This window comes from the organism of the source record quoted next, unplaced genomic scaffold, assembly GCF_019419815.1.
Source record: "Pyrus x bretschneideri cultivar Hongxiangsu unplaced genomic scaffold, Pyrus_bretschneideri_v1 Contig11, whole genome shotgun sequence".
Taxonomy (NCBI): Eukaryota; Viridiplantae; Streptophyta; class Magnoliopsida; order Rosales; family Rosaceae; genus Pyrus; species Pyrus x bretschneideri.
The window spans coordinates 5138340-5165956 of NW_025999402.1; the positions used below are offsets into that span (position 1 = coordinate 5138340).

The 27617-nt window shown below is 38.0% G+C and overlaps 3 protein-coding genes across 7 annotated transcripts; 1 reads left to right on the plus strand and 2 right to left on the minus strand.

The window, feature by feature from the left end:
• The first annotated feature begins 11519 nt into the window (after positions 1-11519).
• Positions 11520-15815, plus strand: LOC103960179 (RING finger and transmembrane domain-containing protein 2-like). Its single transcript, XM_009372602.3, has 9 exons — positions 11520-11832; positions 12042-12697; positions 13034-13110; positions 13216-13384; positions 13895-13983; positions 14201-14365; positions 14506-14583; positions 15127-15230; positions 15434-15815. Exons 2-9 carry the CDS (start codon positions 12061-12063, stop codon positions 15537-15539), a joined length of 1425 nt encoding a protein of 474 aa, XP_009370877.1. The 5' UTR covers positions 11520-11832; positions 12042-12060; the 3' UTR covers positions 15540-15815.
• Positions 15816-17489: 1674 nt separating this feature from the next.
• Positions 17490-20424, minus strand: LOC103960178. 2 transcript variants are annotated; one of them, XM_009372601.3, is made up of 6 exons: positions 19947-20424; positions 19521-19679; positions 19216-19347; positions 18940-19104; positions 18595-18759; positions 17490-18371 (listed from the first exon to the last, which is right to left on the minus strand). In XM_009372601.3, the coding sequence occupies exons 1-6, from the start codon at positions 20151-20153 to the stop codon at positions 17844-17846; spliced, it is 1356 nt and encodes a 451-aa protein (XP_009370876.2). In that variant the 5' UTR covers positions 20154-20424; the 3' UTR covers positions 17490-17843. The 2 variants fall into 2 exon arrangements, with proteins under 2 accessions (XP_009370876.2, XP_018506129.2); XM_018650613.2 differs by having other exon boundaries at positions 19216-19351; positions 19947-20082.
• A 1291-nt stretch (positions 20425-21715) lies between these two features.
• Positions 21716-25664, minus strand: LOC103960177. 4 transcript variants are annotated; one of them, XM_048575781.1, is made up of 12 exons: positions 25367-25664; positions 24935-25214; positions 24488-24530; positions 24337-24396; positions 24156-24231; positions 24019-24064; positions 23817-23915; positions 23504-23572; positions 23267-23418; positions 23069-23151; positions 22852-22985; positions 21716-22695 (listed from the first exon to the last, which is right to left on the minus strand). In XM_048575781.1, the coding sequence occupies exons 1-12, from the start codon at positions 25372-25374 to the stop codon at positions 21874-21876; spliced, it is 1872 nt and encodes a 623-aa protein (XP_048431738.1). In that variant the 5' UTR covers positions 25375-25664; the 3' UTR covers positions 21716-21873. The 4 variants fall into 4 exon arrangements, with proteins under 4 accessions (XP_048431738.1, XP_048431727.1, XP_048431722.1 ...); XM_048575770.1 differs by having other exon boundaries at positions 24935-25217; XM_048575765.1 differs by having other exon boundaries at positions 24935-25664.
• Positions 25665-27617: the final 1953 nt, after the last annotated feature.

Here is a 27617-nt window from a genome sequence, read left to right on the forward strand (position 1 = left end):
AAAAAGAATTTTCTTACCATCGGGGCACCGCTGTGGCAGTTCTTTCATCTAATAAGTACTGTCATGCGTGTTTAACTCTTTTGCATACGTATTGTTTGTTCGATTAGACGTTTAGTATATAGGGTTTAGGGATACAATGAATAGATATCAGATAATCTGTTTGAGTTTATTTCTTTATAATATATCAACAATATCGGCACCTACTCTCCTTCGCGTGGATGTTATATGCGCTTGACAGAAAAAAATAAATAAATAAATCGTGGCTGACATCAGTCTGTCGCTGGCACAAAGCCAGACCTAAGATGCTCGAACTTTTGGGCGGGCATTGGTTGGTCCACCACTTACCCTTGCTTTGTTAGACTTGTAGAAATGATTTTAGGGTGAAGGGCATTATTGTTGCCTTTGCTCTTACTTTTCACCACCTAATAAACTTGTTCTTATAACATGTAAATATATAATAAGACTTGACGGTGCGATTGTTACGCTCAAAATCTCGCCTTATTGACCGACATGGTCTTACATTTGCCAGTGTGTCAATCTGTCAATTTGTTGCTTTGTTTGTGATTGCCTAGTGGTGAGGCACGTAGTGCATTAGAAAACAACAATATGAACCCACATTTTAAGTCAAAGAAGGAAAAAGATATAAAAAGCGGCTTAATTATAAGAAGAGAAAGGAGCCAAACTAAACTGATTGAACCGCAGTGTCACACAGAGCATGTTTGCTATTAAAATCCACAAATTTGCACAGAGAGGCTCGTGACCTATTTTGCAGAAATTGCAAAATAGTGCTCCAAAACTTGGCAATTTTAGGTTGTGTTTTGAAAAGTTCAAACGTTCTCTTTAAGTTAGGTGATGTTGTCTCTTTTTTTTTTTTTAAAAGGTCGGGAAAATTGACATAAGCATTTTAGTTTCATTTGGTCACATTGTGTAATTTACTAACTTCAAAAATCGGTCCTAGGACTAGCTGTGTGTCCATCGTGTGATGTTGTTACTTGTTGATTTTTAGGCTTGTGAAATGTTTAGGTCTTTTTATCTTGTATTTTTTTGGATTGTGATCTTATTTAGCAAACATTAATCTCCTAATTTGGAGTGAAAGCCACCAATTTGGCGTTGACCCATATTTCCATTTGTCAACAAAAAGCATTTAAGTGTTTTTTTTTTTGGAATGAAAGCCACCAATTTGGTGTTGACCCCATATTTCCATTTGTCAATAAAATGCATTTAAGTGTGTTTTACAAAACTAAAACAAAACAAAATAGGGAAAAAAATGTAACCCAATTTGGATATTTTACTAAATTACAATGATCAAGTTCATGCATTTGAGATGCTTTAATGAGCATCGCCCATAGTTGAATTCAATTGAAATATTGTTTTCTTAACTTAAAATAAACAATTATAAGACGCTTGCATTCAATTGATTATGAGAATTCACTATTGCACTGGAAGTCTCGAGCCGTCATTCTCTATGGTTTGTAAAAAAAAATTGTGATCATCAAACGCAAAAGCAATAGGATTATTAATTTGTGAGCCTTATTGAGGTTGACTGAGGGATTCAAAATCAATTACTAGTTGCTCGGTTTGTAGCAACAAATAAATAGTTTGTTTGGAAATGTTTTTATAATGACGGAAAATTTTTTTGGTCAAAATGTTCTTAGAAAACACTTCGAGTGTTTTTTTTTAAGATTCACTTACAATTCTATTAAAGATTAGTTTTAAAAACACTTTAATTAAATATGATTTCAATCATTTTAAAAGTAATTCAAATACACAAAAACAAAGTTAGACATGACATTGATCAGAAAAAATATGCTCATTTATGCATTCAAGTTTGAATTCGTTCTAAAATTTAAACACAACAAAAAAAAAAGTAATTTTACTTTCAAAAAGTACAAAATAAAAAGTTCCATATATGGTTTGTGGAACCCAGATCCTCTCCGGATCATTTGTGGGATCCTTCTGATACAGCGGAGCCAGCTCATATGATCTGACTCCTATCCGTAATGATAAAAGTGGGTCCACACGCGCACAGTCCACCAAATGCTAAAGTACGCAGCGCGCGCACATGATGACACACACATGACGCAACCACGCAATATCCTAATGGGGACCCGACCCGACAGGACCCGACGAAGAAAGGACAAAGGGTGGTCGGAAAATGGAATGGTGGGATGTAAGGAACATTGAATTGACTAAACAGCCCCTATGCGATTTTGCACCAAGAGTCATAGTTAGAAGGTTCTAACGGACAAATCACGTAGGGACCACCACATGGCACATGCTATTGGTTGCTTGGAGCCAGGCGTAGGTTAGCTCCACGTGATGCGCCGACGTCGTCTTGCTGCTATTTGTGTGTGTGTGTGTGTGTGTGAGATAATGAAAGAAGGAAAGAAAAGCCACTTTGTTGTATGTTGTTCTATTGGGGCCACGTTCCTCAGGTGTCCATTCATTTATTTGGACATCCACTGCGGAGATTCTGGCATACAATCGATGAAATATTTGTAGCTCGTATAGAAGTATTTTTGAAATAGTTGAAAGTATTTTTAATGAAAATATTTTCATTAAGACTGATGTATATTGCACCAAGGTTAGCACAATCTTCTTACAAGTGTTGAGCACATGGTGAGATTGAACATAGACTAACTTTATCAGTTCATCAATTGAGTGCCTAATTAGTAAGACCAACCTAATATCATACCGGTACGAAGCGAAAGCCCCCTCAATTCACATGATACTCGCTGTCGGGTTAGCCTGGTTGGGTTCCACATTGCTGAGAAGGACCCACTCTTACGTGGTGTTGAACTTGCCCTCCAAAGAGGGTGGCTCGACTGAAGATTGCGCAATCGTACGTGGAATATGGTTTGTTCACAAAGATGTGTTGTCGCTGCAACCATGGCCACTGGGCAGGGCTGTGCTCACTGCAGGAAATTGTTCCTTGCAAGGCCACCTTTTGGATACAGGCCCATGGCACCCCTCTTGGCCGAATTACAGCGCACAATGCTCGTATAATTGCAGGACGACTGTCGACTGGGAGGTTAGGCAAAGTAGATGCGTTTGGAGGTGGTCTTTGTTTATGGCCACCCGTACGTACCTTTGGCGTCAAGAAAAGTCGAGATTTTGACAACATGACTTGTCCTTGGATATGTCTGGTTGATTTCGATGAGGTGAGTGGTATTATGAGAAGGATGGGGCTCCCCATGGAGCCCAAACAGAAGAAGATTTTTAAGAGATTTTGTTGATGCTAATAATCTCTTTGACGTGGAGTTCACTGGCCCAAAGCACACCTGGTTTGGGGAAGAAAATGATGTCATTGTATTGGCAGAAAAGGTTAGACAAGTGCCTACGCTCAAAATTAAGAGATCAACAAAGACCAGTATGGTTAACTTTTGATGGGCTTGGGACTATAAAGCTAGATAATTGACAACAAGATTTAACTTTTAAGAGGTTCACCTTAGACCATCTCCAACTTTTGGGCTAAAACCTAAAATTTTTAGCCTCAGAAAATTTAGGTTTTAGCTCATAAATAGTTTTCTGAATAAACATTTTTGGCATAAATTTTTTAGCATGAGATTATTAAAGAATAAATTTAGGCTAATTTTTCCTTTTAAAGTAATTTTTTTATAAAAAAAAAATTATGTACACTATCATAATTTAATTTTATGAACATTTTAACCTAAATATATTTAAATTCCGATAAATATTGAAAAATCATTAAATTTGGGTGAATTTTGAGTTAAATAATTTTTTTAATTATTTTAGCTGTTGGATTTAAATTTGGGTCGTTTGATCTTTATTTTTACCGTTAGATTTGATTATATTCGATATCAACTGTTGTATTCAATAAATCCTGGGAGACATGCCCATGTGGGTGGGGTCTCACTGGTGGTGCCCACACCATTTTTTGGGCTAAATCTTGGGGAGAATTTGGTTTTTGTTTGGCTTTTAGCTTTTAGCCCATACATTTGAACCAAACCCAACCTTGGGCTAAATGCTATTTTTAGAGCAGCTTCAACGTGTGCTGGAGCCCGAGGGACAGGTGAGTGAACAGGGCCAGAGAGCCCGAGCAATCAAGTCCAGCGTGTGCTAGTAAGGGAGCCCGAGCAGGCTCGAGCGAGAGGCCAATAGAGAGTTGCCAGCCCGAGAGCCCGAAGTGGGTTTGATGCAAGGCTGATGTCGCCCTGACGTCAGCCACGTTTTTTCTTCTGTTTTGCCTCGGCGTTCATGGAGAAACCAGAGAAACCGAAGGTCTCGTTGCGAGCATTGTGTTTCAGAGGCGAGTAAAGAACTGGAGAGATCTGAGGTCGCTTCTGGCGAGGGAGCACTGACCGGAGCTTCTTCCTTGCCTCTAGGTACGGCGCCGCTTGGAGGTTTTGCATTGCTCGGATTGATTTGCATTTCATTTTTTCGAAGTAGTTTTGAAATTAGAATTTGTGAATTTGCAGAGATTGTGTGTGTGTGTGTGTGTGTGTGTGTGTGAGGGCTGTTTGGTTGGTTTCAGTGTGAAAGTGAGAAACGGAGATGGAAGAGAGAAAAGGAAGTGAGTCAGTTTTAAGAATGGAGAAAAGTGAGAGTGTAGAGAGAGAGAGAGAGGAACTTCAGAGAAAAATGGAAAGAAGTGAGAAAGATGAGTGGAAAGAGAGGAGTGACGTGAGGAGTGAAGAGGTGCACGGGAAATTCCAAACAATTGCAAAAAATATTATTATTTTATTTAACTGTTGCCAAGGTTATTCAAGTGTAAGGGTGGAGATGCAAAAGACAATTACTGTTCATTAAGGGCAATTATTGTTCACAAGGTGGATTAAATAGTGGATAGCCCGAGGGGGCATTTCCCACGGTGGAACTGCTCTAAGGTTTTATTCCCCCCCCCCCCCCCCCCAAAACCCAATCCAACCCATGCTAAATAAAAGCCAAACAAAAGCTAATTTTCCCCCAAGATTTAGCCCAGAAAATGATGTGGGCATCACTAGTAGGAACCCACCCATATGGACATGTCTCCTAGGATTTATTGAATCAAATGGCTGAGATCGAATATAATCAAATCTAATGATAAAACAAAGATCTAGCTGCCCAAATTTAAATCCAACGGCTAAAATAATTAAAAAAAATTATTTAACTCAAAATTCACCCAAATTTAGTGATTTTTCAATATTTATCAGAATTGAAATATTTTTAAGTTAAAATGTTTATAAAATTAAATTATGATAGTGTACATAATTTTTTTCTATAATTTTTTTTTTAAAGTTACTTTAAAAGAAAAAATTAGCCTAAATTTATTCTTTAATAATCTCAAGCTAAAAAATTTTGGCTAGAAGGGTTGGAGCAAAAAAGTTGTTTTTGGGCTCAAACCTAAATTTTAATGGCTAAAATTTTTATGGGCTAAAATTTTTATGTTTTAGCCTAAGGGTTGGAGATGGTCTTAGACCCACTCCAACCATGGGCTAAAACCTATAATTCCCTTCCCCCCCCCCCCCCAAAAAAAATCCACTCCAACCCATGGCCTAAAATTAACCTAAAACCTAAAACTAATTTGGGGGTCAAATACTGGCCCAAGTTTAGGCCACAAATTGAAGTGGACCCCAACTTCTGTGATTGAAACCTGGGCTGTGAAGCCCAAACGCCCTAACAGTACTTGCTCTACGCGTAGACACGTAAGTCATTCAGCCGAGGTGGACCCCACCCATGTGGGTGTGTCCCCCGGCTTGTCAAAATTTGTCTGTAGCCAACGACTACTTTTCTCCATAGCACTGGGTAATTGGACCGTTGGTTAATCCAACAGTCCACATTCAAATGTTTTTTTTTTTAGTTTTATATTTATATATTTATTGAATCCAACGGTTTAGATTGAATATAATTAAATCTAACGGTAAAAAAAAAAAATCTAACGGTCCAAATTTAAATCCAACGGCTAAAATAATTTTAAAAAATTATTTAACTCAAAATTCAACCAAAAACTCTTTAAATACCTATGTATTTGTTCAAACATCCACACAAAACTCACTTTTCTCCTACAATCTTCCAATTTTTCTTTCTACCATTTCTTCTCATTTCCAAATTTTTCGAGATGGCAAAATAGCATGTTAGAGGTCGTAATTGGACATTTGACGAAGATATTGCTTTATGTTTGACATGAATTTCTGTTAGCAAAGATAGTGCCGTCGGCACAAATCAAAATAGAAAGGTTTTGTGGGGTAAAATCGTTGATAAGTTCCATGAAAACTCTAACGTCGGTCAAAGGGAAGCTGGTGGTGTTTATGATCAGTGGAAGATTATCAACAAAGCGTGCACTTTGTGGAAGGGAAGCTTGGAGAGAGCCACGGTTGACATGCCTAGTGGAATGAGCGCCTCAGAAATTGTGAGTTTCTTTGTTGATATTTTATTTGTCATGTACATAATAGTATTTTGCAACTAATTGTTTTTATGTGTCATAGGATCACAAAGTAATGACAATTTACAAGACAAGAACTACACCAAAAAATCAAGCTTTTAAGTTGCATCATGCTTGGAACATCCTCAAGGATCGTCCGAGATGGGGAACCAATGCGGACCAACAATGGGGAAGATTATTTCATAGTGAAGCCCCACCCCCAAATGATGTCAATGAAGATGTGAATTTTGCCGACAATGAAGGTGTCTAACAAATGACCCCAACTTCTTTTGCAAGGCCCCCGGGTAGAAATAAGCAAAAAGAAGCAAATATAAAAGGGAAGTCCCAAGATCTGATAAGTGCACAACTTGCTAGCGGATTGGCAAGAATAAATGAAGACCATATCTCTCGGCAAGAAGAATTGGTCCAAATGCGTTTGGCTATGAAGGAAGAAGGGGATAGGGAGCAAGAAAGGTTCGAAATTAATTTGATGATGGAGGATCTCAACAAATACACTCCAGAGATGAAGAAATATTTACGTGGTAAGCAAAAAAACATTTTACGAAAGAATGCAACAAGGAGTATATTTCAAGATGATGATTCATCTCAAGACTATCACCCAAGTCCATCACCAAGTCAAGATGGTGGATATCATTATTAAGTTTATGTAGTTTATGAGTTTTCGATTGTATTAAGTTTATATGGTTTATTATTTGTCATTTGTATTAAGTTTATGTGGTTTATTAAATGTCGTTTGTATTAAGTTTATGTGGTTTATCATGATTTTCATGTATTGATTTAGTGATTTTTCAAAGTTTAAATATTTTTAGGTTAAAATGTTCATAAAATTAATTTAGGATAGTATACATAATTTTTTTTAAATTTAATTTATAAAAAAATAGCCTAAATTCATTATTTAATAATCTCGAGCTAAAATTTTAGGCCAGAAGGGTTGGAGCAGAAAAGCTGTTTCTGGACTAAAACCTAAATTTTCTGGGCTAAATATTTTTAGGTTTTAGGTTAGGGTTGGAGATGGTCTTAGCATGAGTTGAGTTGGGTTGGGTTTTTTGGGGGGGGGGGGGGGGTGGGGGTGGCGGGGGAAGGGGCATAACAAAAAAGGTCTAACGACTTACAAGGGGTACTCGCCCCTATTACCCCCCTATTATATAGTCTTGAGTGAGCTCTAAAAGTCTTGGGTTCTTAATTTTACCACCGCCCCATCATTAACTGGCCGGACACGTAAGTGTGACATGTAAGCTATGTCTCCATTACCCATTTGGTAAGTGGAGAAGAAGTGGCATTTACATAAGGGTATTTGCATTATTTTCTGGGTCGACAAGCAGCTCTTATCTAAGAGTGGTTAAAAAACACTTTAGTCGAGCGTTAGGCTTTGACAACATTTATGTCCCTTCAGAGACTTTTGTTCTCATTGATGGCTAACACGTGGCCCTGAGTTAATGTCTGGGCAAACCTGCCCTTGGTGCTTTGTTAGAGCGGAAAATTTGTTTAGATTACCAACTGTCTTGAGTGGTCGGACAGTACTTTAAGTTATGCACCCCTTCTTGCTGGCAAACAATCTAAGGCTCAGAGCGGTCTTCAGATGATGGTCGTCTTCGTTACTGAGGTAATGCCTTATATGCTGAGTTCTTTGGGCTGACTTGTATGGCCAATGTCTTGATCTTTCTCATTCTCAAGTAGCCTAGTGTTCTCTCTTTGGACATATATCATTAGACCCAATAACAACTATATATTATTTTTAATAAGTCTAAAAGGACTTTGTAACAAGTCCCCCTAACTTACTGTTCAAGGGCTTAGAGAACTAAAGGATGTACACGGTTCTGAGTGGCTACCATTGGCTCCACGCAACAACAATCCCAACTGCTCATACAATGTTCATACGTCACGTGCCTTGATGCATCGATCTAGAAAGCTTTATCAAAGATGTAGGCAGTGCCCATGGTGATTTATTTTCTATGGCGTGCATTGCCAATGGCGCTACCAACTAAGACTAACCTCGTCCGCCGTCAACTGCCCAACAGTCCCATATTGTGCCTTTGGACTGCCCCCACTACCACTGTGGTTTAGCTCTCCTGTTTGCTACCAGTTGAAATCCACAAAGCATCTCCACTTTTGATTCATGGTTCATGGTTCTTGCAGGGAATGGTTAGTTCTGTGAAAGGTGCTCGAAGGGATAAGTTTCTTATTTTGATTGGTGTGACATGTTGGGAGATACAGAAGGAACGTTGTTTCGCATTGCGCAACAATATTGTCAACCCTAACAACTCCGTTGGAGACAAGGGAGCCTCATTCTAGCTTAACTTGTTTTATGAAGGTTAATGTTATTGGGTCTTCAAAGCCTTCCATGACAGCAAGTGGATTGAATCATCAGCCACAAAAAGCGCACAAAATTCAGACCATATAAATAGAGGAAAACTAATGAAAAGGGCTTGAAAACTTTGAGTAACATAATGACAAAATAAAGGGTAAAGTGAATAGTACCAGGATTGACTTTTTAGTGTAAAAATGTGATTTTTCGTTAAAGTGAACAGTACCGGAAGCTTTTCGTTTAAGTTCCCTATAAATAAAAGACATGAAAATGAAGAACATCTTCTGCTTCCGCATGATTCAACTCATGTGTAACAAATCAATGATGGACATGTCATAATTAGAACTGTTCATAATTTGAATTACATTTTATCCCTAAAAAATTTATAAACGGAAATCATCTCGTGATGCACACGTACCAAAACAAAATGGACAGGTTTGGTAACAATTAAGATTTTTATGATGAACCTTCAATTTATTTGATATAATAAAAAACCAATGATATGCAGTTTAATTGATTTTTTAGCAGACATGATCTTTAATGGTGATTTTTGTTGTTTTAAAATGGTGTTCTACTTTTTTGTTTTTGTTGGAAGGACATTTTCCTCTGGATGAGGAATTTGGGCCCGAAATAAGTTATATTAGATATCAAACTTGTCTTTCATGTGAGTTGAACTTGAAACCTTCTATTGTACAATATTACTAGAGTCTAGATCATACTGTAGAATTTTTCAGGTCGATGGACCGAGGGCACACTCTAACAACACTGATACTGTCCCCATTTTACCACCTGCCAAATCTATCAGGTGTGGAGTTTTATTTTAAAAGACCTTGGTGTTAGTTAGAGTGGGGTAATCCTATTTAAATTGCTTTTTCTCCTTCCCTCTGGCCGATGTGGGATAAAAGAATTCCAACATGCCCCCGCACGTGAGACCTTATTTTGTGGGTCACACATGAAGATCCACACATCAGTAACTACGTGGAGCCAAGTCGAGGCTCCCCAACATGCAGGGCCAAACGGGGACCCACCTAATCATATGGCATCTTTGGCCTACGTGGACCCATGTTGGGACTCACCCATCGCACGGGGCCAAAGGGGATCCACCCAATCACGTGGCAGTACGAGTCCGTCCCTTGGTTCTAATACTATGATGAAATTGAGGTTCCACCATAAAACTAATTGACAATATGAGGAGTAGCTCAATACCATATAAGCACATATCAAATCTTGTCCCTCACCGTTGTGAGACAACTGTTCCTCACATTTCAACTCTCAACACGCCCCCGCGTATGTGGCCGGTTTTGAAGCCTACAAGTGGATAACAAATGGGTGAACATGTGAGCATGTGTGGCCCTTGGGCTTTCACACAAAGGACAACCTACTCTGATACCATGATGAATTTTTCAGGTCGACGGGCTGAGGGCCCACTCCAACAACATCGATATTGTCCCCACTTTACCATCTGCCTAATCCGTCAGGTGTGGAGTTTTATCACAAAAGACATCAATGTTAGTTAGAGTGAGGTAATCCCATTTAAATTGCTTTTTCTCATTCCCACTGGCCGATGTGGATATAATTTACCTACTCAACTAAAGTTAAAAAAAACATAATTTTTCTCTTCAACTAACATCACCATCACTTGCTAGAATTGAAAATATTTTATAATCTCATATGAATTACTTCTTGAGAAATTTAACGAAAAGCTCCTAGACTCCCAGTATTGTTCGCTTTAATGAAAAATCATATTTTTACACTAAAAAGTCAATCTTGGTACTATTCATTTTACCCTTTATTTTGTCATTTTAGTTAAAACTCAAAGTTTTCAAGCCTTTTTTTATTAGTTTTCCCTTGCATTATGTTTGGATGAAGAAATTTAAGATTACTAAGGAATTTTAAAATGACGGAAATTGGAATGACAGGATTTTATTTCTTAGTATTTGTGAATTTTCTTGTTTGGTTAACTTAAAAGAACAATGGAATTGAATACGGAATATGTTATTTTTAAACTCTTAATCATAGAAATTAGGAAATGACACCTATTTACATGGAATTTTAACTTGGGAATTAGAGGTCCCAAATTCCAAATTTTTTTCCACACGGAAATTCTAAATTTCCATGTTTATGAATCCAAATAAGGGAATTGGTACATATCAATTTATAAATTCCAAGTTTAATCCAAATTCCAAGTTTATTTCCCTTATCCAAATATAGTGTTAACTTCTTTTTGTGAATAATTAGATGCATTTATCTGTTAACAAATCATTGATTCACACATCGTCAGTTGATTATAAGTGCAGATCATCTGGTACTCCACACATATCGAACAAATTGACAATCTTGATAACAATTAATTTGTTTTAGCAAAATTAATCTTTAATGGTGAATTTTCTTATGCAATGATAGTCTACTGGTTTTTTAAACAATATTTTACTATGAGGATTTAGGCTCACAATCAATCATCTATAATAATTACAAAGTGAACATTTTATTTTCAATGTTACTAGAGGGAGTGATTCATTACAAAGTGAACATTTTATTTACAATGTTACTAGAGGGAGTGATTCAGTGGTTGAGACGAATTTCAAACTTATATTTCACACAATATGTTTTAAGTTCGATTTTTAGCACTAGTGAATCGCACGATGATGATCGACTAAAATGTCTATACGAGTTTTTTTGAACTTCGAAAAAGTGAATTGACTCTTTCGTTTTTGGCGTTGGGGATTAGCAGTTGGTTGACAGTGGTCAATCAAAGGAATGACCAAATTAAAAAAAAAAAAAAAAACAAAAAAAAAAAAGGGAGAGAGTTGAAGTCATTGTTTAGAGAGGGTGCATTGTTAGTTGTTGGGGGTGATTGGCCACTTCTCTCTTCTCGCGCTCTTCCTCATCGAGCGAGAAAGAGAACACAAAACACACAAACAAATCCACCAAAATTCTCCATTTCCAAATTCCACCACACACACAAATTCCCTCTACCCATTTCCTCGATCCCCTCTACTCATCAATCATCTCCGCCCCATCCCCCAAATTCCGCCTTTGGCACCGCCGCCCATGAAATTCCCTCCGCCGTTGTTTCGATTTAGGGTTTGGCCTTGTTCGATGCTATCTCTCCCCTGACAACTCCCTCGCCGGTTCGCTTTCGCAGGTTAGCTCGCTTTCTATCCAATTTCTTCGTTTCGCGTTCGTCAAGTTTTCTCTGGAATTAATGCTTATAAGCAAGACACGTCTTGTTTTCTTTTGGGATTTCTTGTTTTACACGGAAGAAATGATTCGTGTTGTATTTTTGAATCTTTATATGAATTGTGGCTTTGTTGCTTTGTTTAATATTTATTATCGTGTGATGGCCGTGGTTAGGGTTAGGGCAATTAGGCAAATGGAAGGGTCGGGTGGCAATCTGGACTCGTTTAGAGCTTCTCCGGGAAGCAGTAGTAATAGGCGTTATGGGGTGTTATCGGCTTCCAATATCATTCAGGCGCCAATTTCTACCTTGTTGGAGTACTCGGGTATTCTCCGCGGCCGCGCTAATCACCAAGAAGGCGAGTCTTTGATTAACGGGCGTAGCGCTGCTGCATTTAGGGATCACCATCATAGTCAGCTAGATCAGGCACCGACAACGACAAGCAATGACGGGGAGGTTTCTATTAGGATAATTGGTGCAGGGGAACAGGAGCATGATAGGGAAGGACCTGGGATAGTAGCTGGACAGTTGAGGGAAGTTACTGCACCGCCAAATGATGTTTCTGTACCACCAATGGCTGGGGTGGCCTCTGTAGCATTGGGAACGGAGGAGGTGGGTCAGACAGATGGCAGAACAGATCGTAGTTTGGGAGAGGGAATTCCCCAATCGTTAAATGGAAGTGCTGCTGGAGAAGGAGGTGATGGAGCTGGGGCTAATGGCAGGGATTCTTCTTACCAGAGATATGACATTCAGCAGGTTGCTAGGGGGATTGAACAAGTCCTGCCCTTCTCCTTGCTTCTATTGGTGGTCTTCATCCGCCAGCATTTGCAAGGTCAGTGTCCTGCCAACGTATTCTGCAAGTGTCGATTATGCTTTTCTATGCAAAGGATTAGTGATAATGGGGTTGATGACACTCTTGGGAATTTTCTATTTCATGCTGTCCTAGTTTGCATTCGGATTCATAAGTGATAGCCTTTTCAGGATTGGTGTATATCTGAGAACCTAAAAGGAGTTCATTTCGTTTTTATGAATTAATTGTGCATGCCTGCATTTGTACACTAATGGTTATTAGTTGCAACGACATATGGCATATTAAAGCTCACCTTTTTAGGCCATTTCTCCCTTCCTTCCAAATTAGTGACTACTTTTCATTTTGCAATCGTTACAGGTTTCTTTGTTACAATTTGGATTGCTGCCATTATGTTCAAGTCAAATGATATATTAAAGAAACAGACAGCTTTGAAGGTATTAGTAATATAAATTTATTTGTTTTCCAATTTCAGCAGAGGCTCTTGTGTTTTGTATTGTCATTTTTCGTTTGTTAAGAATAGATGCTGTTGGTGGCTGCAGGGAGAGAGGAAAATCGCAGTTCTAATAGGCATTTCTCTTGCATTCGTGTTGCATGTGGTTGCTGTTTACTGGTGGTACCAGAATGAAGATCTTTTGTATCCATTAATTATGCTTCCTCCTAAAGTTATACCACCCTTCTGGCATGCTGTTTTCATCATCATGGTGAATGGTAAGAACCTCTTTCCTCCTAACTTGTTATCGTGGCTGTTCTCTTTTAAAAAACTTCCATTCTGCAGCAGCGCTCTCATGATAGCAATGATGAGTTAACATTTAGTTTTTGTTTCATATGAATATTCAAATCTCTTCGACAAAGGATGATTCACTATTCAGAAGTAATTGTTTTTATGTAGTGTGTGAAACTTTTTTGGTGTGCAATTACAAATATTTGTTTAGCTTTCTGTTGTTGCGATACTTTTTATTCACTATGAAAGGCGGAACACGCCCATTTACTTTTACCTTGAATTTTGTTTGCCTTATGTCATATTTGAACGCTCTGTGCATGTCAGGCAAAATAGAAAAAAACGCTCCACACATGTTTCTTCATCAAGGTTTCAGATAGAAAACTGTTATTGTTATCAGATGCTTCTTCTTTCCTATTTCTGTGTAAATTTTTTGTGGGAAACTTATGTTAGTTAATTTTAGAGCCTTGCGATGCTTACTTCACATTGGTTATTTTCAGACACATTGGTCCGGCAGGCAGCAATGGTGCTGAAGTGTTTTCTATTAATGTACTACAAAAACAGTAGAGGCCGAAACTATCGTAAGCAGGTGAGGTAATAAGTAGTTAAGCAAAACTAGGTTTGGGCAAATTATTTTGTTGGAAAAGAATAAGCCAGGAGCTGGCTCAAGAGAGCTTATTTAATCACCTCTCATCTTCATTTGATTTTTAGAACAAAAATGAGGGGATATGTTCATATAATTGACAGTTTTATCCCTTTTTGTTTTCTCCAAAACTCTCTTGACTGAAGAAGTGCCGCTTTTGTAGGGTCAAATGCTTACTCTGGTTGAGTATCTACTGCTCTTGTACCGTGCCTTGTTGCCAACACCAGTGTGGTATCGGTTCTTCTTGAACAAAGAATATGGGAGTCTCTTTTCATCACTAATGACAGGGTTATATTTGACTTTCAAGCTCACATCTGTTGTTGAGAAGGTAATAGTTTATGTTGATATAGTTTATGCGTTTGATATCTGTCAAGTTTTCTGACTTGTTCATTAAGAACATCTTTGAGAATGAGTTGTTTCTCACTTGTTATTACTGTTTATGCCTCTCCCCTTGTTTGCTATGGTTAGGTACAATCCTTCTTTGCTGCATTGAAGGCATTGTCACGTAAGGAGGTGCACTATGGGGCATATGCAACATCAGAACAGGTAAACCGGATTTCTTCCCAAATATGTACAAAATAATGTGCTAATGTACTCAATTGTTTGATGCTTAGTGTGGAGCTTCATGTAGCACATCCAGAATATAACCAACATCTGATTGATGAGCTCAATCCTTTGCAAGCTCTATTTGTTGCAATTTGAGTATTGAGGGTTTCCTTTTTATTGTTGTCGTCAGTTGGTAGATTACGAGCACAATCTAAACGTCTTTAAACCTCTGAATGGAATACTTGAAGTTGAAGCTAATGATTCCTGTATTTTGGAACTAAAAGTTGGCTTCATCCTTTATTTGTCTTGGGTTCAATCCCAATGCCAATGATGGCATTCAAACTAATCATGCACTGAATTTAGTTTCTCTCTACTTTTTGTCAGCTAAGAATTAGTTAGATTGGTCTTAAGAACAAAATCTGACATAAATTTTCTTTTTTCCTTGGGATTTTAAGGTTTTATGTGTTTCATTTCGGTAATTATGATACTTTCATGGAAGAGCTTGTGGTTCGTGCATTCTCAGTTGTCGGTTGTTTGATGCAGGTCAATGCAGCTGGCGATTTATGTGCTATTTGCCAGGAGAAGATGCATGCTCCTATCCTACTGCGATGTAAACACATCTTTTGTGAGGACTGTGTATCAGAGTGGTTTGTTTACTTCTCCCGTGCTACCAATGTATCATCTTTGGGAAACAAATTAGATTGATGATTTCTTGATAAAATTCGTTTCCTTTTCCATGGAATGGGATCATATCCATGTAATTCTCCGAAAGAATGAATGAACATGTATTAAACTGCTTTGCTTGCGTTACCGTTCTGGCTGCTGACACACTTAATTATTTTTCTTGCAGGTTTGAGAGGGAGCGGACGTGCCCGTTATGCAGAGCTTTGGTTAAACCCGCAGATATCAGATCATTCGGCGATGGATCAACGAGTTTGTTTTTCCAGCTGTTCTGAAGCAACCATCCACTGTAAAAAAAAGAAACCCGAAGAGTTTTTCTGTTTTGGAGCTCCAGCTCATATTGGAAGCAGCCGTCTCCCAAATCCATATCCTCATAACTATACACTGGTATATTCGATTGTAATTTTTGGTCTGCCTTGTTCACGTCTTGCCCTCGCAAAAAAATTAGAACGGTCGGGTATAACTGAACTTGGTACTGTTCATACGTCGTATTGAGAAAATGTCAAATGTATGTAATGCGCCAATTTAAGCAACAGAAGTTGTTTTGATTACATACCCTTACTATATATATATATATATATATATATATATATCCGTTTATTTTGCCATTTTATTGTTAAGTTTGCCTCATGTCGTCCGTCAATTGTGAGGCAAAGCTAACTTCCTGCCACTTATTTTTGCTCCTCTTTCTTTGGAACCTTACCTCTTTTAAATGTATATATAGGATGGTTCGCCAACGCCTCTCGCCAACCTTAATCGATCTGAATGTAACATCTTCGACCGGAATCTCTCTCGATTGCATTCTTTCGCTTGATTTGAGAAGTTTCGACGGCATTTTGATCCGGATATGGTGGTGGCAAAGGGAGGGAGCTACGTGCACGGCTGGGTGGAAGTTGCACCACCACCCCAGGTGATATCCCACGAAAAATGTTCGAATTTTCCAAAACTGGAGACGATTGCCGAAGAAGGGTCGGAGAGCTTGGAGATTCTGCCGAAGAGGGTGGTGTTTCTTCTTCCGGTGTTCTTTTCTTTGGTTTCTTACCTCATACTGTATAGTCAGATCGTTTGATGTAGAGAAGGGGAAAAGTAGATTGGCAGATTAGGAATGTGAGGCCCTTTGATCGCTTCTGAAATTGTTAATCTTGCAATTTGCAAAAACAGAAAAATGAAAAAAACTCCGAATTCATTGGAAGAAATTTCCTCTCCCTCCATTTTTCTAAATGCAGGCATGAATGTGATGATATTTAATTTTGAGAGGAAAAAGAATTAAATACGAAGTTTGTTTCACTCAGTGTTTAAAATATCACAAAATTGTCGATATTTTTGTCGAAAGATCAGAAAAATCAAGAATCCATATGGAAAGAGGGGTGAAATGACACACTCTGATCCGGGATGTCCACCTAATTTTCCGGGTGTCAACCAACACAGCTCGATTCAGAGTCCAGGTGGACATTCCGGGTCGAGATATGTCAAGAAATGCAAACTTCACCCTACTTCGGTGATATATAGGAAAATTAATGAATACCAACAATATTTACCGATTCACTACATAAATTTTGCTGGAACTCGTTGTAGATTTCAAAATTTTGAATTTTTTTTGAGAATTTTTTCCTTAATTTTGACTAAACTTGAATGAGTTGATACCCACACCGTTGCAAATTTTCATAATTTCCATCGAAAGTAACCAATATCGATATATCCATAAATTTACATATCAATATTTGAAACACTTGTTTCATTGTATTTATTTCTAGGCTTTTTATTTAATTTTTAAAGGAAAAATCACAATGTTATAATAAAAGAAACAAGAGTAATTATAAACCCTTTCATTTTGAAGAGAAATTTCGATAAGATTGTATGAGACTAGTATAATATTGGGTGGGACTAAAATTTAAAGGATTACTATTGTATAAAAATGTTTTACAAATAATATGGTCGGACACTCTTACTCATGATTCTTTTTATTTTATTAAATGTTACCATTCATTTCATTGTGGTGTTTCATGTCGTGAAGGATTTCCCCATCCTCTTTCCAACCTTTGTCTGGGTGAAATGATTGGACTTCCAACATATGAGAAGTTAGACAAATTGCACAAATTTGATACAATTAAAATCTTGTTTAATAATTATTTTGTTTGAGCAAGCGATATTAAGGAGAAAAGATCTCACAACAAAACCTCGGGTGCATTGGCGAACGCTCTACACAATTTGAGCTACAAACCCCATAAAACTAACAATATTATTTAGAACAAGAAATACAAACTGACCAAATAAGAATTCTGAAAACTCAAGAACCAATATCGTGCACAGTGGTTGTACAAGGAAGACATGGTTTTATCTTGTGCTAAGAGGTCAAAAGGGTACTAGAAATAAACCCAAACCTCAAACAAAACATAACAAAATATTACATCCACAGATTGATAAAGTTTAGGGCAGAAGAAGAATGCCCCCTTCCCCCTTCCTCCTTCCTCCTTCCTCCTTCCTCCTTCCTCTTCCCCTCTCCAAGAGGAAAAGGAAGGAAACAAAATAAAAAATGCTATACTAATCTTTGATCTTTGACGAAAACGAACATCGAATTCTTAAGCAGAAGCAGGAGGAGGTCTTTTAGTATCTTCTGCTGCTACAGAGAGTGTTTTAGTAGCGGCTTCTGCTGCTGTCAGCGATTTAGTGATGCCATCTGCTGTAGGAGGTGTTTTTGCAGTAGCTTCTGTTGAAGAAGGTGTTTTAGCATCTTCTTTCTTGTAAGCTAAGGTATCGTTGCCTGGCATGGCCTGATTTGCAAAAACGTCTTTATTTTCTTGTGGCTTGGTAAGGACAGGTATTTCTTTAGTAGCTGGTGAGGTTGCTGATGAAGAGTCCTCTGGAGGCGGGGATGGGGGTGCTGATGAGGGCGGGGAAATGGAGAGCATCCTGGAGACGCCGGTGGGGCTGGTTAAGGGGTTAACTTCTGTGACTTCTTCATCATCTTCTAAATACACAACATCCTGCATTGTCAGCTGGTGGTATTCAACAATTTCCCTCAGGAATCGATTCTCGCGTGCATAAACTGAATTCTCGTTCGCTAATCGAGCCTTCTCCGCCAGAAGTGTCTCCAGTTGAAGGCGGATCTGATATGATCACATGTATATATATGTCAGAAACATTTCTAAATTGCATTTAGTCGCACTATTCGAGCGATATTCTAATTTAAACTATACTAAGGGAAGAAGAATTCAAACTTGGATGCGGATGGGGGCACAATGTCCTAGCCAAATTGCAGTTAGTCGTACTATTCTACTTGTGGATCGTCGGTAAGTACAATGACAACGGAAAGGAAAAACAGAAACATACCAAGTCGTCATCAGCTCTGTGGTTCCCCTTGTCACGATTCTCGCGAAGGCGTTTATTTTCTTCTTCAAGTTGAGAACATCGTTCCTTCGCAAAAGCCAGATCTGCCTTAACGGTTTTCAGCTCCCGAAGAAGTAATTTTGCTTTGGCAGCTGTTGCCATTGCAACCTGTGACAAAAAACAGACACCATTTATGCATGCATCCGGCTCAAGGCAAGTCTAAATGAATCGCAAACAAAAAGCCAAAATCACATCCAAAACACATCAACATATAATTCAGCTCAAGTCAGATCATTTCGTCTTGTGATTACACAAACCAGTCACGCAATTACATAATTGCCACCTTACGTCGCGTGATGCCTTGAGTTGAGTATCTTGGTTCTTAGGCTGCAACGGTGAACTGTTCTGGTTCCCATAATATGAAGCTTGATTTTGTGCATCTGGATTGTCTCCTCTTCGTTTAATTTGCTTTTGGATGTCGGCGGTCTTATTCTCCACTATCGTTCGACCTTCCTGAAAACCGAACACAAAAACACAAGGCACATTATAAACACTTGTTTCCCAAAGTACTAAACTCGACATACATCCATTATCTACAATTAGCAAGCAAGGAATTTTAATTACCTCGAAAGCCTTCTCAAACGTGTCCCCGAGCTGATTAAGGGAAGTTGTGATTCTATCCAAGCCCTTTCGGATTGTAGGATTTTCCATTCTTCTAGGGTTGTCATATGACTGATAATATGGTTGTTGTTGGAACTGTCTCCAAAAGGGAAAGATACAACAAAACTCAGCAATCAAAATAACAAAAACTGAAACGAAATGGTTATCAAACGGGCTAAACTAACGGTGTCTGAGATGTGTGTATTTGTAGAGAAAGTAGGAAACTTGAAGGAAGCCCATTTCATACAAGGATCAAGTTGGAGATTCACCTGAGCGCCACCGGAGGCAACGGAGGGCTGTGATCTGAGCCCTCCAGCAATATCATCTTGTGGAAATTCACCATCCTCTTCAAGAATGGCCTTAGCTTTCCGAGCCAGAACACCCCAAAACCCCGATTTTGCAGATGCATCGTCATAGGCAGAGAAGTCCTGCATTATTTATAGCTATGATCACAATCTCCTCACTTTTGTCAATAAGACGATATTCTAGACAACTTTAATCTACATCAAATTTCGAACTCGGAGGCAGCATACTATCCTAATCAACTGATCTAACTCACGTACGCAGTCACAATTCAATACAAATAAAACCAACCCAGATAAGCAGATCAGATCAGAAAACATAGAATTATTACGGAATTTAAACATTCCAGAAGAATGAATGAAAGATCCACGGCAGTTGGAACAAAAGGAAACCTTGGATCGGTTGTTGCGTTCGACGGAAAGCGCAGAAGCACGAATGGCCTGAGCGGCAAGGGACGAAGATGAAGAACCGGAGAAGGAAGACGAAGACTGCAGAGGGGAAGATGAATTCGGTGCAGAATTGTCGTCTGGGGGGCGATGAATGATCTCTTCTTTGAAGGTTGACGACCTTGTTATCCCCTGCCTTCTCCTGTACGCCATTTCCGCTGCGGGAGCTTTACGTATTAGTTGTTAACGGGTTGACTGGATATTATTCCCTTTCGACGATCGTCACCGTCGCGATGACAACGACGGAGGAGGTGGAGAAGAAGGAGGAAGAAGGCGGTTGGTTATTTTTGGGTGGCGTAAGTAACCAACTCTTCCGCCTTTTCTTCTCAGAGCAAATAAAAAACCGAAATACGAAATGAACGAGTGTTATACCGCAAAACACACACACACAAAACAGAAACAGAAAAAAAAAAAAAAAAAAAAAAAAGAACTCAGCCATTTTTAACTAATAAAGGTCACACACTTGGAAATGCGACGATCCAAAATCACGTTTATAACATGTTTACTTATTTGAAACGAGAGAAACTAATGATTCAAGAAAGTTAGAATTACTTATGAGATCGACCAGCCTTGATTAATCAAAATGCTAATGTAAGGGAAGTCATGGACTCAAATACGTGCATGATTACTTGTAATGGATTTATAACCAAAAATATCCTAATGGGCTAATATCAATGCCACGTACGCGTATGCATATAAATAGTTAGGGTTCGTATGTAAGTATTTTTAAAATGGTTGAAATCGTTTTTAGTTAAAATATTTTTGAAACAAATCTTTAATAAAAATGCAAGTGAATTTTGAAAAAACACTTGAAGTGCTTTCAGTAAAAAACATATAACTAACAAATATTTTTCTAAAAACGCTTTCAGTCATTTTACGAGCTCTTAAAATTCAAAATGAACTCCAATAAGAAAATACTCAGTATTAGCGAATCAGATTAAGAGGTTTACCTTTCTGATATAGATTAATCATTGTGTTCCCACTAAATCGACCTAATTTCGAGTAAAAAAAGGGGAACAAAATTAAGGAAAGAAGATGCAACCTAATAATTTAGAGGGGGAGTGTCGCATAAACATGTTGTAATGTGTTGTCGTGGGACAACTCAGGAGTACGTTGGAGAGGAAGTTTGAACGTTTGGAAGTGGACCCTTGCCAGCTGTTTGACGTGAGAGCCATGCTTGTAAAATATAATCTATGGATTATATTGGATTATCTAATTAATTGCTTCATCAACAAGTAACCCAATTTGTATGCCACCCCACTCTCTGTATGTATGATGTGCTCGGTAATTGCTAGGGCTAGGGGTGGAAAGAAACCGAGAACCCGAAATCCGAAACCAACCCGATTCGTATTGAAACTCAACCGAAAAAAATATCGGACCGATAATACAGAAAATCTCTACCTATATGCATAATTCTTTTTATAAGCATCAAATCTTATTTATCCTATCACTCTCTATCGTAAACGACTCAATGTAATTAAATCCGGAACCATAAACCCTAAACCAAAATATAACATTAAAAAAATACCCTACTTATCCTAGAGCTTAGTTTCGTTCTGAAGAAGTAGAAGCACTTTCAAGTTCTTTTCCGACAACACTTTGAATTATTGAAAGGAAAAAATTGAAACGGATGAGGAGGGAAATTCAAACTTGGTGTAGAGAAAAAACACACGGTTCTAACCAACTTGGCAAAGCTCAAGTCTATATACCCGTCATGCTATTAAATCGTAACTTTAGGACTTTCTATTAATAAAAGTGCCAGAAGGGGGACCTTTTCACTTTTAGAATTTAACTAGCTTTCGTACAAGTTACAGCTGAAGAGCTAAATCAGTATACTGACTACTGAGTACCCACAGATAATTGGTTTTGATTATCACCATAAAGCTACTGATTTCTCATCTCTCTCTGATTGTTTTATCTCGGCTGGGAAGACCATCAGCTCTGTACCTGAACCTTTCTGCAAGCTTAATCTATCTTGTCCTGAAGAATTTATCCTACCAAGTTGGGCTCTCAAATATGGCAGATCAAATGTGAACTGTTGAGCCAGCATTGGCCTGCCTTGGTCGGGTTTCGACGCTTGGGTTGCCTCAGACTTTGTCTGATCATCATCTCCTCTCAAATGCAATGAACTCAGTTTGTTCTTAGTTTTGCTAAAACTAGCAAATCCCATGTTACTCAACCTTGGGTCCAAGAAATTTGACTGAAAACTATAATCTGAAGGCTGCTTCAAGGGTTGTGCTTGATTAACCGACTTCCATTGGTTCAGTATCATTGGTGTCGAGTTGTTGCCTGTGTTTTCGAAGCCGGAAACTGAGCAACTGTTGTCTGCAAGTTCAGCATGATGAGATTTCAAGGAAGGAGAGTTCGGATGAATTTCATTGCATTGGACTTTCCCTCCAACTGTAGGACTTTGGATGCCCATTTCATCACCCAAAGATCCCTTTTTTCCAGTGATTTTCATAGTTGATGGATGCTCATTAAGTTTGTCCTGGAAATTATGACTTGGTGGTGAAGTAAACACATTGCTCAGACGACTAGGTGCCAATTGGGAAGAGGTGGAAGCCAAAGGAGCTTTACTTTCATGCATTTCGGAACATCCAAGTAACTTCTTTCTAGCAATCTTCTGAGCTGTTGGTCCTAAATCTTTAACAAATAACATCAAGCTTTCAGTGTAACCAATGTCCTGCTGAGGAACCTACACCAAAAAATGACTTGTTCTCATGGCGGATTTCATGACATCAATCATCGGAAAACACAAATGAAAATCTGATTCAATTTTCTTAGCCTTGCAGGAAATATGTGCTGTCTATAACACTTGTGCATAACACAAACACAAGAAAAGAATACTTACATGCTCAAGTTGTTTTAATTGACTAATTACTGTCAGACTTGTTGACTCATCCTCATCAAGGAAGGATGTCCAAGGTCTATATGTGCTGCGGGGATCTCCTTCGAACGATCTAGATCTTCTACCATCGTGAGTACCTGTTATTAACAAACACAAGATTTAAGGTTCTCAAGTTTTAACTTTGGACTTTGTAATTACAAAGTTAGTATTAAAGCATTACATCTTGTTTGCATCTTATCAGAAGGAACTCTGTGCTCTCTTGCATCAATATAACTGGAACACCCAATCTTTACTTGACTTCTCCTGAAATTTCATGAACTTCTAAGTGAGCACAGCATAGATTTCAACGTTTCTCCAAGTTTCATGGCAAGGGATTTCATATTTTTTAACAACTTTAAGATATGAGCTAGAAGCTGACCTGCCAGCTTCACCTTGAGCTTTCCTACCACTTCTTTGTCTTGTTTCTGAGAATTCTAGCTCAAAGTTGTCGGGAGAGGTTTTCAAAACATGAAATACCTTCTTCGCTAGTTCGTGAATGGCACGAGCCTGTAAAAACCAAGTGGTTTTATTCTGTTGGTGGACTATTGTAAGATTTTCTAGTTGGAGAATTCAGAGTAAACTTTCCAAAAGTTTTCAAGAGGTCCAATTAGCATACCTGTCTAAAATAAATGGTAGCTGTAGAATTAAAATGCATTGCATTTTCTGTTATTAAGAATGCATCATGCTGCAAACAGTTCATTAATTATCAGTTAGATGATAAATCAGATGTCACATTAGATAATATTTATATACCAAACAGTCTAAATAGCCAAATGTATAGCTTTTGATAATTTCTGAACCAATTTAGGGTAAGTTGTCCCCGAAATCATTATGAACTTGTCTAAATTAGCTTCTTATTTGAACTTTTCTGCCTTATGGTGAAAAAGTAAACTACATTTAAAGCAGAAATAGTTTTTGAGAAAGGTTACCTCAAATTGTTCAAGATTCTTATACATTCCTTCATGAAGTTTAGCCCTCATGGTCCCAAAATCCATAGGCTCTTCGATGATTTCATAGTAACCCTCAACCTTGTAAAAAAGTAGAAAACAATAGAAAACAATACAAATCATAACTGAAAAGAGAAGGAAACGTTCACCTTATGAAATGACAATGTAAAAACAAGATATGCACCTCATTCGGGTCAACTGGTTCAGCAAATATCTCATAGGTATCTTTCCTGCAATTTTCAAAAACATGTATCAACGATTCAACATAACGAAGAAAATTTATAGCAAGGTATTTGAAATGTATACATGACAAAATTAAACCTTTGTAATTTGTCAAGGATAAGCTCAAGTATTCGTTTTTCCGGCAACCATTTTGCAGATTCAGTCGATGGTTGATCTAATACAATCACAAAGTCAGAACGAAGTTCATTTTTGTTGCAAAATCATACAGTACAGAAAATGTACAGTGAGACTTGTCAAGGAAGAAATTAATGAGGTTAACCAGTAGAGGCAGCATGAACTCCAGTCTTAAGGCTATCTTTATCCTGCACAACCTGTTGATCTGATAGAGAAAAACAAATAGACTGCAAATTCAACAGCAGCATTTCATTGAAATACAAGAGCAGGTAATTTAATCGGCAAAAAAGACTCACCAGTACTCGTTTGATGACCATCATCGCCATTTTCCACTCGACCCTGCACAACACATTTTAAAATGGGAATTTGGAACCTTAGTGCAAACAACAGGAAGGGAATTGGGGGACTTGATATAGTATCCCGGGATTAATAAGTTAACCAAACAACGGCAAGTAAACCAGACTAACTAGTCCAATTTAATTGAACTAGTTACGAGTCACCAAACGAGAATATTGTCACATCCTATCCCACAACAGTACTAAAATTTGAAACCGAGTGCAAACAACATAATGTGAATTGGGATATGATATACGAAAACCCCAACATTTATAAGTTCACCGAACAGCAACGAGTACACTATAGTCCAATCTAACTGAAATAACCGGGTCCAGGACGAGCCATCAAACGAGATGGGACGATACAATAGTGTCACAAAGGGAAACAGAAAACAAGAAGCAACTTTCCTGGTCCAGTGGGGAAGAAGGTGCAGTGGCAGCAACTTCATGAACAGGTCTGAGTTTTCTCTTCTTTCCGTCCCTTGTCCAGAAAGCGGGTCCCTGATCCTTCCCCACCTGGCTCTTCAACCGCTGTTGTGTACAAAAACGACTACCAGCATTAGCAGTCGCAGTAGGACCAGCCGCAGCCGCAAGCCTCGGCAGCTGATCAGCCTTACATGCTTCCAAAGCAGATAATCTGGGGCTCCTCCTGTGGCCCTCCACCTTCCATTTTAACTTGTCTAATTTTCTACTGCGCAAACAGTTCATGAACAATTACCAAAACCCACAGAAAAAAGAAACCCACATTGTTAAAGTTGAAAACTTTCGGACCAAAAAAAGACAAAGATGAGAACTTTCGGACATCCTCGTACATTTTTGCACGCAGGAACAAAAACCCACCTAGACATTTTCACAAACAACAAATGTATCAGCTTTGCCGGGGTTTCGGGGGGTTTAGCTTTTACCAGGTAGTTTCTGTGTTTCGTGTTGGTTTATAAAACAGAGGAAGGAAGAGGTGGTGAAAAATGCAGGTGAAAAATGTGAGATCAGAAGGAGGATCATGAGAGATTACAGTTTTGCAGAGGGTTGATGTTTCTTTGTATGAGAGATATGTGAATATTCTGGTTAAGGTAAAATTGTTAAACCCCAAATGTGTGTTTCTATTTGGTGCCTATTTTGTTCCATTCCAGGCTCCCCCAGCATTATCCTAAAACGATGGATACAATTATTATTTTCCTGATTTTCTTTGTAATGTAATAATAACTGAAAGTTAGTGATTTTCACTCTCTTATTGGTTGGAGATGCGACGACCTCATGTCGGAAAATTAACAAAATTAAATTTGATTTATATTGAAGAGTTCAACTTTTAATTATACTAAAGCTTTTTGTAATAATAGTAATACTCCAGCAATTTTTACGTTAACACACTAAACTCTTTTTATTTTTGTTTAAAAATTGTGAAGTCTTTCGTTTGGAGTGCAGATAACTAAATCAAAAATGTCAAAATCTATACCTAATTGATGGAGCGAGAAGGGCATTTTTCAATTTTATCTTAATTCAATAGTCAATACAGTATGAAGAATAATTACTTAGCACTACAGCTTAGAGATATTCAACTTCATGCGTAAGTGAAAGATCTTAAGTTTGATTATTAAATTGCGAGTTCACTAAGAAGTTATTATGACGAGCTTTTTATGATGATTTTTTGGGGTACGTCCGGAGTACTCCCCAAGAATTTTTGCTTATTAGCTGAGTCCAATTTCACACTCTTTATTGTAAATATACTATTGTAGTGAAAACAAAAATAACAGTTGAAAAATATGGTCAATAATACTTGCTGGACTCTACAGTTCAGAGACTTTCTTGAGTGCTTCGAAGTATTCATTTTAAATGTTTTAACAATTAAATCTTTATTTAAAAAAAAAACATCAAAATCTAAAAGTTAAAATACGCAAGAGACCGTGTAAAGTGTAAACACAGCAACCCAAACCCAATGAGGTTCCGTTAAAATATTAGCAAAGCTAATGAAAAAAATTTGAAATATTTGAGTTTTAACGAAAATAACAAAAATGTGTTGTAAATGAATAGTATTAGGATTAACTTTTTAGAATAAAAATGTGATTTTTCGTTAAGGTGAATAGTACCGGAAACTTTTCGTTAAAGTTCTCTCAAATATTTTGCATCACACATTGAGGGAGGGGAGAGGTGATTTCATATTTTACCACTGTCAGGCTCTTTTCTTTGAGACATCACTCACAAGAAGCAAACGATTCCACTGCATTTCAGGTAACACATGTTGAGGAATACTACGCTCGTTCGCCGCTACATGATCGAGTCTAAGCCCGCATGAGGTGTTTGAACCTCAAAACCTCATTCCGTGACACTATGATGCATCGACAACTTAAGATTGCCCAAACATTCGTCAATAGCAATGAAAAATTGATGCATTGTAGTATTCATAATGCATTATGAGTACTACTATAATGCATCAAAAACTCAAAATCACTCACACGCTTATGGGTTTTTAAGCCGGTGAAATTCAACTGATATAAAAGCGATCAAAATATGTATCAGTAGCTTGAAGGCAATAATGTCTTGGAATTTGGATACCCTTAACAAAAAAGGAAAGAAAGTACATTTTTATCTTTGGAAAATTAAAGTGCCTATGGATTAGGTTGGTGACATGCTGTTATGGTTGGTAGTGGTAAAACCTACAGCTATATTATCCCAATTTCACAAAAAAGCCAGTCTTAGGGGCCCACACCAAAAGTGAAGGTAGAAATTGGATCCAACAGGATCCTCTCCGGATCTCTTTGGTGAGAATCTTGAAGATTCATGAATTATGTCTATTCGTCGTATATCGTGCGATTATTTTTTATCAAGTATTGTTTATGTTTATTTTTAAATAAAAATATTTAAAATAATTTCTGATATACGATAAATAAACACGATTTACGAATTTTCGAATTCTTTCCCAATCGACAATCTTAGTGCCACGACAAAATCTAGGGCCATAAAGCTAAACCGTAGGCCCTACTGATCGAACAGTGGTGAGTCACAGTGACTCAATCATTCGACGCGCCTTGTATCGCTGATCGCGTTAGGCAGAAAAGATGAAACAAGATGGACGGCCGTGATTTCATGAGACCTG